Genomic DNA, 9,848 nt, shown 5'->3' on the forward strand with positions numbered 1-9,848 from the left:
TGAACTGGAAACATGAATAAAGGGCAGACTGACAATAGAAAAGAAAGAAGACAGGCCCATTTCATTTATAAACATGCAAAAATATAGGAGCTAAACAAGTCCAATATATTATATTTAAAAATACTGCATAAACTGCTTTTATCTAGTGATTCAGTTGAAAACCCTAATAAGAGTTTAAAAACAATAGCTTTAGACTGATTTTGTCACAGCTCTAGTTTTTAAAACATCTTGCTCAGTCTCTAGTAATCTACAGAAACTTACCCTGACCATGAAGTCCATGTGATAGTATTTATAGAACGTGTTCACAAACAGATGCCGATGTCAGTAGCACAGGCAGTGGTCCAGAAGGAAAACGGCCTTCAGCACACCCGGAAGATGCTGCACGTTGGTGATGCAAGTGTGAAAAAGACTGCAGTCTCTCTGCTGAGGAATTTGTCTCGGAATCTTTCCCTGCGCAATGAAATCGGTAAGTCAGTAAGTCTAGAGGTCATGTGCCTATATTGAAAATGCAAATGCAATAAAACATTGTCCTTCACGCAGTCTTTTTACAATGGTGGACTGAAAATGTGAATAAAGAGCAAAATATGATAACCAGACTGACTTTTGTGCACCCAGGCATTAAGGGTAAGCTTTCTCACTGGGTCTCAAATAGGATCTTTCTTCATATCCAGCTTTTTTGTTTGTTTGTTTTAATTACTGCAGAAGGGAAATTTTAGACCATACTAATAATTAACAAGATAAGTATTATATATGGTATTTTTTTAGCCCTCGGTGGTACCATCTAGAAAAGTCTTTGTAATCCATGTACCTGTCTTCAGAGAGTTTTCTGTGTGATCTGCTTAAGCACCACTCTTCTGAAACGTTAAAATAACACTCACACAGTAGTCAGTTCAAAAACTTGGCTATTGTGGGACCAGAAACATATGGATGGGTAGATAATCATAGAAAAAAACAAAAAAAAATCACTGAATATGCAGATTCAGTATAGATGGTTTTAGAATAAATACAATGAAACATATTTGCTCCTTGTTTTGAGAGTCTGTTTTGTTGACAAAGATGATACCAATGTTACACTGTCACGTCATAATTTTTCATTTATTTGCTTTATACCTAGAAATATCTGGTAACTGAATCAAGTCAAAAACTGTAAAATGAGACTAGGAAGATAATGTTAAAATTAATTATGCTTCCTAATGCTCCATCAATTAGTCACTTCACTAACATTATAAACAATTTTTAGCTTGTTTTTTGTTTGCTTTTTAATGGACTGGATTATTCTGAAATTACACACACACCCCCACACCCACCCCCCCACCCCCATCAGAGAAATTGAAGTCTGTGGTTATGTTTTAATCATGTTACTTCCAAAGACAGCCAGCAGCACAACACTGGACAGGTGGTTGCATGCCCATTATAAGTATAAAGAGAGCCTGGAAATTTTTCAATGGATCTAAAAGAAACCTTGCCATCGGCACTCTCAAAGTTATGAAAGCGTTCTCCCAATTGTCCTCTGTGGACTTTGTGCTCCACTTCAATCAGGGATATTAGCCTTTGACTTTTTTTTTCTTTTCCCAAATAAAATGTTGACTCCCTCTTTAAAACCTTGCCTACAAAAATAACGGCACTCTACACATCATGCGTGTGCCTTCGGGGCAGAGACGCAGCGGGCTCAGGTCTGCCGATGGGGCAGTCAGGCTGCGGCCCCGCAGTTTCTGTAAGATGATTTCACTGATAAGCCTCCCCTCATTTAAGGACAGTAGTGAGAAGAGGTTTCAGCAAAATACAGGTTTTAAATTGTAAATTGGCTTTATGTCAAATATATAATTTGAGTAAAGGGACATGTCTTGTTTCAGAGTATTACTAGCCAGGAATAAAAACAGAAATCAGTTTGAAATGCATGAGAGGCTTCTGGGCCAGGTAAAGCTCTCCACGTGCTGACCTGGAATGCAGTCATCACAGTTTATTTAGATTTACAAAAATGAGCTTAAAATTTATATTTTCTTAAAAATTTGAAGAAAGGCGACTTAGTGTGGTGACAAAGGAATAGATCTCCTGTTGAAGACATGGCTCTGCATCCTATGGTGTGCCCTGGCCACCCAGGTCACCGTGGCTAGTCATTTAACTGGTCCAAGCAGGGAGATGAAGAATCAATTGCTACCTAGCAGTGTTTTCCACAGGGTCAGATAACATAGTACAGTGTGCACAAGCAGCAGGAAGTATTTGGATACATCTCTAGAATCTGGGTTCACATTTATTCATAGTTACAGATGTTTTCAAACATCCAGCTACTGTCTTGGCTTTTTAAGGCATTGAGTTTTTAACCATTAAGTAAAATCTCCCTGAACAATATGCCATTGTGCTATAACCTTCCAATATCATGATGAGGGCTTTAGTTTTATAATTCACTATTAAAGATTCAATTTTAATTGTCCCACAGTGAGTGAAATTATTTATGGAGGCCCTCACTGTGTGTGTGTGTGTGTGTGTGTGTGTGTGTGTGTGTGTGTGTGTGTACTTAGTAGGGCAAAAGTAGTTTTACAGTTGTGAGTACATGAGTTTATTCTTGTATTATTATTTATTAATTATTGTTTTCCGTATGAACAACTGTAAAGCTACTTTTACCCTACTTTTCATGTGTGTGTGTGAGTGTGCATATGCAGAGAGAGAGAGAGAAATACTGAGAGAACCTTCCTGTATTGTAGTGTTAAACTTTGTTGATGTAAACAGTTATACTACTTTTCTAAGAAAAGCAAATGATACAAAATGTTAAAGACTCTATCTTCTCTAATTCTTACTCCTCCTTAGACATGATCCTGTGACTCCTCCTTAGACATGAACCTTAAAATTGATCTGCAGCAGTGGACATTCTTGCTGGTTGGGATGAGGCAGGAGAGGTGCGGCTCTCTCTCATCAGAAATTGGTCTCAAACCCTGGCTCGGTAGCTCAAGTTGGTTAGAGCATCGTCCCAGTGCACCAAGGTTGCAGGTTCGATCCCCAGTCAAGGCATATGCAAGAATCAACCAATGAGTGCCTGAATAAGTGGAACAAAAAATCGATTTTTCTCTCTCTCTCTCAAAATCAATAAATAAATTTTTTAAGAAAAGAAATTGTTCTCAGCATGGGCAGCTGGCATCTCAGCAGCCATTACTGCATCCTGCAGAGATAGATTGGGCATTTTCTGTTGTGATTGTTGTACTTATTTTTATGTTTTCAACCTAAATTCAGTGGAAGGAAAATTCATGTTCTTAAGGCCTTTAATTCTCTGTGGTTTGACTTACTAAGAAGAAGAAGCCTTCTGATAATAACTCACCTCTATTGAAAGCTTCCTATGCACAGGGAGCAATAGTAGAGTAACACATATTAACTGATTCATTCCCTCAGAACAGCCCTGTGAAGTAGATACTATTATTACCCCACTTTACAAATTAGGAAAATCAAGCCTAGAAAAAAATAAGTAGCTTGCCCAGACCACACAGCCATTAAGTGGCAAAGACAGGAGAGAAACTAAAGAAGTGTGGCTTCAGAGGCGTAACATAGTAAAAAATAAATCAAGTGCTTGGCCTTTGAGCAGAAAGTATGTCTTTTCTGTCACTCATATCCAGATATTATCAAAGGACGACATAATGTTTAGTTGCTCTTACTCAGCACCTGTCTGTTACAGGCATAGTGCTTGACACTGGAAATCCAAAAATGAATAAAAGAATTGTCCTCAAGGAACCTGTAGCCACATTTGGAATTAAGATAGTCACATAATTAATTACAATCCAGTATCACAGAGTAAGAAGTACAGTTCAAGATGCCACATAAATTCAGATGAAAAAATAACAAAATTAAGCAGAACTATTTGTTGTACAACTGTGATAAATACAACACTGTATTAAATTGGCATGAGGAGCAGCAAAATCCAGAGGAACATGCCACATATCTTTTAAGGAGAGTTCAAAGTAGTCAGAGAAAAAGAAGAAAACACATGTGGAAAGAATTATTGCAAAAAGTCATGTACAAATTCATACTGCCCAAAATATATATCATAGACCAAGTTTTAATGAAACGATAAACTATTAATACCTCTCCTGTTATTACAAAGAGACCAAACTAAAACCCTGTTACCAAGAACCTACATATATAGTGAAAAAATGAATTTAAAATAATCTGTCTTTTTAAAATAATAGTATTATTGGTGCATTAAAGAAATTTTGTGCAATCCAGATAATTCTTTTTAAATATGTTTATGTAACCATGAGTACTGTTACAGAAAACAACTATTAATATTTTAATATATTTCTTCTAGGGTTGCTTATGTGTATTTTCTTTCCTAATGTTATATTACATATTTTTATGTAAATAAGTATATGGATTTTTCATGCAGAATATTGATATAAATATTTTCTTGTTATTTACATGCTTCCTGCATATGTTTTGTGATGCATAAAATTCTTTACGATGTATTTTAGTTAATTGTATTCTATTATTGGGATATTTAGGCTTATTATATTTTTTAGTTATATGTAATACTATAATGAAGATCTCTGCATAAAGCTTTTTCCATTTTTAAAGTGATATCTTTAGGATGAATTCCCGGAAGTAGAATTTCTGAATCAAAGAACATGAAAATTTTTTACATTCTTGACATTTCTATCACATTGCTTTCTGAAAAGATTTCCAGTATATTGAGCACAGAATTCTTTTTAAAAATCCTATTAAAACTTGAGTATTATAGAGAGGTTATCATCTTCCCATTTGCTTGTTAACCATTTGTGTTTCCTTTTTAAAATGTTGTTTACCTGAAACATATTGGGATCTTGTGTTTACAAAACAATCTTTTGAATCAGGTGTTCTTTTTCTTTCATTTGTAGCCAAAGAAACTCTACCTGATTTGGTTTCCATAATTCCCGACACAGTCCCAACTACTGATCTTCTCATTGAAACAACAGCCTCTGCCTGTTACACATTGAACAACATAATCCAGACTAGTTACCAGAATGCCCGGGATCTTCTAAACACTGGGGGCCTGCACAAAATTATGGCCATCAGCGCAGACGATAGGTAGGTCCTTTGGCATCTGACCATCGGCTCTCTCCCCTTTCCCCACTACCACTCCCATATGTACATCTAGTTGTGAACATTCGGTCATGGAGGGAAGACCATGGGCAATATTCAGAGATAGTCAAACTCCATACTTCCAGCATTTCATTGACCTAATGAATTAATTTGTTTCCCAGAACTACTGCTGTGATTGAAGAACAGCAGAGTAGGCAGAGAGGGAGCCGCCTGGACAGGGAATACCCTTTTCCTCGCTGAGAGACCTGTAGAGCCAGTGTTGGACCAGGTGGCTAAGAAGAAATAATGATAACAAGAAATGAGAGGCAGCATAATAAATCCTTGCTCTCTCAGTTTGATCTATCACATCTCCTTCCACGTCTTGTTCACCACTGAGAATAGAGGTCTAATGCATATACATCATTCCACATCCCTGTTTCTGTCTTTGAATTTTCCCCATTTAAAAAGGAAGAGAATGAAAAACCTTGTGCGACCAAATTATTACTATTACTTAATTTAGAGTGGTGGGATCCGAAGAGGCATGAAGATTATCTTTTCCTCTTTATATAATTCTGAATTGTTTGACTTGTTAAAGACAAGTTACTTTTGTAAATAACCAAAAGAGAAAACAAAATTTGTTATAGCCCAATTCTAATGAGCACAGTAAACAAGGGTTATGCAGATTTAAGTCTTTGCCTTCTCCATTGATAAAAGTGTCTGAAGATTTAGTCATCCTTCACTTTCTGGTATACTCCTTACACATGGAGATTTCTCTTATAAATGTAAATGTCTCTTTCAAAAGGGTAACTTCTCAGTTTTCAGAGCTTTTCCTTTGTCTGCTCTTTCTTAAAAATAGTCAGCCTAAAACAATCCTTATACCAGCCCTGACCAGTGTGACTCAGTTGGGTGGGCTTCATCCCACAGAACAAAAGGTCACTGGTTTGATTCCCAGTCAGGGCACGTGCCTGGGCTGTGGGTACAATCCCCAGTCAGGGCGTGTACAGGAGGCAACCAATTGCTGTTTCTCTCTCACATTGTTGCTTCTCTCCCACTCTTTCGCTCTCCCTTCCCCTTAAATAAATAAATGAATGAATGAATGAATGAAATCCTTATACCACACAGGTATATTTTGGGGGGGTATATTCTGTTCCCCTTCACTTGCTGTTTAAAAATTTCATCCAGTTTTAAATATTAGAGAACCATAGCTTTTATGGATTAAAGAGTACCTTAGCTATGAGCAAGCTACTCTGAGAAGTCTATGAAGTAACTAAAAAAAAAATCTGTCAGTTGCTGATTTCTCTTACCCTGTCTGCCAGGCTGTGAGAAAGAGAAAGGCTTTCAGGTAATGAATGAACCCAGCCAGCAGCATGTGCTTCTTTATACAGCTTTGCATTCTCTGCTCTTGGTCGCATGTTTACAAACTCTTATGGTAGGAAAAATAAAAGATATTTCTTTGTTAAAAGAAAAAATTCAGCCCCATGCTAGTTCTGCTGATAGAAAGGAGAGAGATCAAAGAAAGCATTTTCTTCTCAGCCAGAAACAGGAAATTTAGGACAAATTTAACAGCAGAACATTAAAAACTAAGTACAATGTCAAATTTAGTGGTAACTTAGATTTAAAATAGGAACACATTTTATATTTGCTCTATACAAAAGCAAAGACACTTTGAAACTATAATCACTTAACAGATGCTCCAACAAGAATTTATTTTATTTAACTTGAAAAAATTACTTTACTCCTGCCTTCATAGGGTCACTCAGCCTCAGAGAGGGATGTATATTTTTCTGTCATTCTTTCCTACATTTTAACTGTAAATATGTAGAGAGAGAATGCAAAATATATGTATACACGCACATTTTAAACATACAAAAATATTTATATTCTATGCATGATAATATAAATATCCAAAGAAGTTGTATTCTGCAAATAAATTGAAGGATTTGTAACATCTCTAAGGATATATTCCTTATAAATATCAAGAATTTGTTCTATAAACTATTTATTTGTTAGCACTGTGTTAGTGGTTTTAAAAGAATTTTTTATCCTCACCCAAGGACGTTTTTTCATTGCTTTTAGAGATCGAGAAAGGGAGAAAGAGAAACATTGATCGGTTGCCTCCCATACACACACGGAGCAGGGATCGCACATGCCCAGACCGGGCCTTGCACCTGCCCACACCAGAGACCAAAACCACAACCTTTTGGTTATGGGCCAGTTCTCCAATCAACTGAGCCACACTGAGCAGGACTAAAAGATTTTTTTAAATGTTAAAAAGTGGGCCCTGGCTTCTGAATCTTGCCATTTAATTCTCCTGTCATTGCGAGTAGCCTGACTTAGTGGTTGGTTACAGAGCAACAGCAATTCAAGAAGATTCACAGAACGACTAGTGAACACTTCCAGAAGCCTCACACACATTCTCACTGATCTCGGAATGCCCTTCTCTTCTTTCAGCTATGTCTCCAACAAAGCAAGTAAGGCGGCTTCTGTTCTCTTATATTCTCTGTGGACGCACACGGAGCTCCATAACGCCTACAAGAAGGTAAGAGTGCCAAAAAGGCGCTTGAGGGGAGAGGGGTAGAAGAGGACTAAATGGTAATGGAAAGAGAAAAGTACAATAAAGATTAAATTAAAAAATAAAAATTAAAAAAAATAAAAAGGCATGTGTCATAGTAAATGGAACCAGATCCTCGTGGCCTACTTCACTTGCCCTGGTGAGAAGTCGCTAAAAACTGCACTTTTATGGGTGAAAATGTTATCATTCACATTTTTGTTTGCTTATTCCGAAGGCTCAGTTTAAGAAGACAGATTTTGTCAACAGCCGGACTGCCAAAGCCTACCACTCCATTAAAGACTGAGGAAAGTGAAAAAATGCTCTCAGAAATACCAACCTCACCCTTCTCGGCCACACACACACACACACACACACACACACACACACACAAAACAAAAAACAAAAAACAAAAAAACAAAACAAAAAAAAAAAAACCCAAAGGAAAACACCTATTTTTCTACTTCCCAGTTCAAGAAACTTCAAGAACAGTATGCCCTGTTTTTATCCTTTTCTATTTCCATGGTCCTCCGAATCCAGAAAACAAATAATCAGAATATGCTTTTATTAGTCTTCCAGACTTTCACAGGTTTGCCACCAGAAGATACCTGGCAACAGGCTATTAACTGCCTACAAATAGCAGTCTTTGTGATCAGGGCTTACAGTGCATGGCCTCCTGGAACCAAAATGTGACTTCAGATGGATGGACATTAACAGAATAAATAAGGAAAGAAGCTGTTGTAGTATCACTAGGATTTTAAAAGTTTAATTTACATTTGTATTTTCTGGTTCTCATGTTTTGTCACTCATGTGCACATCGCTTCACTGTTGAGTCATGAGTATATGGTTCTCCAGTGTTGAAACAGAATGGAAATGAGGAATATTTCCTCAGTTATCCAGGAGAAAATGTAATGGCAAAACTGTGTTGGTTTTTGTTTTTTACTCTGTGCTTGGTTTTATCCTCCTGAAATTTTTCTCTAATTTTAAATGAACTTAAGAAATTTAGATCACAGAGCATGTGTGACTGTAAGAAAAGGAATTGAAAGGTAATGATAGTAGCAGATTTAAAATCTTTTCCACAGAGAAAGGCAACTATGGCTATGAAACTTAGTGTTTCCTCTAAACACTGAGTAAATGAGATTTTTGCTCAAGGGAATACTTTACCTATAACAACAGCATTAAATGTAAATCTCTTCTCAACAGTGGCATTCAACGTAATCTATTTCCTGGACTTTTTCAGCCACATCAATGGGCTGCTGAAAGAATGGACTCTATATTTAGCTACAAACAGAACCAAGGCCTCTCAAACTGCTGGGCCAGCCCAGGGCTCTGAAAGCACAACTCATTTTAATGAGTTATGTTATCAACCAGCCCAACTTTGCCTCACATTTAAAAAATAGCACAGAGCCACTAAGTCTGATGTGATCTTCCTCAAGCCATTATTTTAAGTCAAAGAAACTCTAGAGAAGAAAAATGAAGAAGTCATTTTGAGGAAGAAATGTGTCTAGGGCGTCCAGAAGAGAGATGAGAAGTACTAATGTTAGTCTTCTCAACCACAGTTCTGATATACTTTACTTTAAAAAAAAAAGGAGAAAGAAAAGAAAATTGACAGTGTTTGTTATAAGAAAGTATAATAAGGAAAAAAATTCTTCATCTCCTTTTGTCCAGAAAACTGTAATAGAAAGTAAATTTTCATTTTCAATTTGAATGTCTTTATTATTATATGTTTAGAACTTGAAGTTTTTTTCAATGTTAACAGCTCAATGAAGAAGACTTAAGTTACTAACCTAGTTTAAACTGAACTTATTTAGATACCGATTTTCAAAACACTGAAGAGAGAAATTCTCCTTTTCCAGAATTTTGACAATAAGCCTTTGGAGTGTCTTTATTCCTCCAGATAATTAATATATGTTTAACAAGTTTCTGTATTTTTCAAGGCACTAGTGGAGGTTTCAATAAAGTTCAATACAAAATGAGGCAATAAATAACGCCTGCATTGGTATCTGTATATCTAATTTGTGTATCTTTGTATACATGGTATGGTTGACATGACATTTGAGGATTTGACCTTATAAACTTTAATTGATAAAAGTTTAATACTTTCTGCTTTTATTTCTTCCCTAATTAAATTCCTAAATTCTTTACCAAGAAACACTTCCTGTAAAAAAGATGGAACTAGCTAGTGACTAAAACATGTAATAATGGACACACATACAGACGAGTTAACTATTGTTCAATTTTAGTAAATGGAGTGAGTCTG

The 9,848-nt window shown here is 36.3% G+C and overlaps 1 protein-coding gene across 2 annotated transcripts in view; it reads left to right on the forward strand.

The window, feature by feature from the left end:
- The window catches only part of PKP2 (plakophilin 2), a 75,441-nt gene extending 66,224 nt beyond the window's left edge, over positions 1-9,217 (forward strand). Inside the window, exons 10-13 of one of the 2 annotated variants that reach the window (XM_054591259.1) lie at positions 313-466; positions 4,857-5,046; positions 7,492-7,579; positions 7,827-7,982. In XM_054591259.1, the coding sequence (XP_054447234.1) occupies positions 313-466; positions 4,857-5,046; positions 7,492-7,579; positions 7,827-7,895 (501 nt within the window). In that variant the 3' untranslated portion in view covers positions 7,896-7,982. Of the gene's footprint in view, positions 1-312; positions 467-4,856; positions 5,047-7,491; positions 7,580-7,826 lie in introns of both variants that reach the window. The other variant, XM_054591258.1, reaches the window with a different exon arrangement.
- Positions 9,218-9,848: the final 631 nt, after the last annotated feature.

Source organism: Pteronotus mesoamericanus, unplaced genomic scaffold (assembly GCF_021234165.1).
Source record: "Pteronotus mesoamericanus isolate MK-2021 breed Mesoamerican mustached bat unplaced genomic scaffold, CSHL_Meso_final scaffold_21, whole genome shotgun sequence".
Lineage (NCBI taxonomy): Eukaryota > Metazoa > Chordata > Mammalia > Chiroptera > Mormoopidae > Pteronotus > Pteronotus mesoamericanus.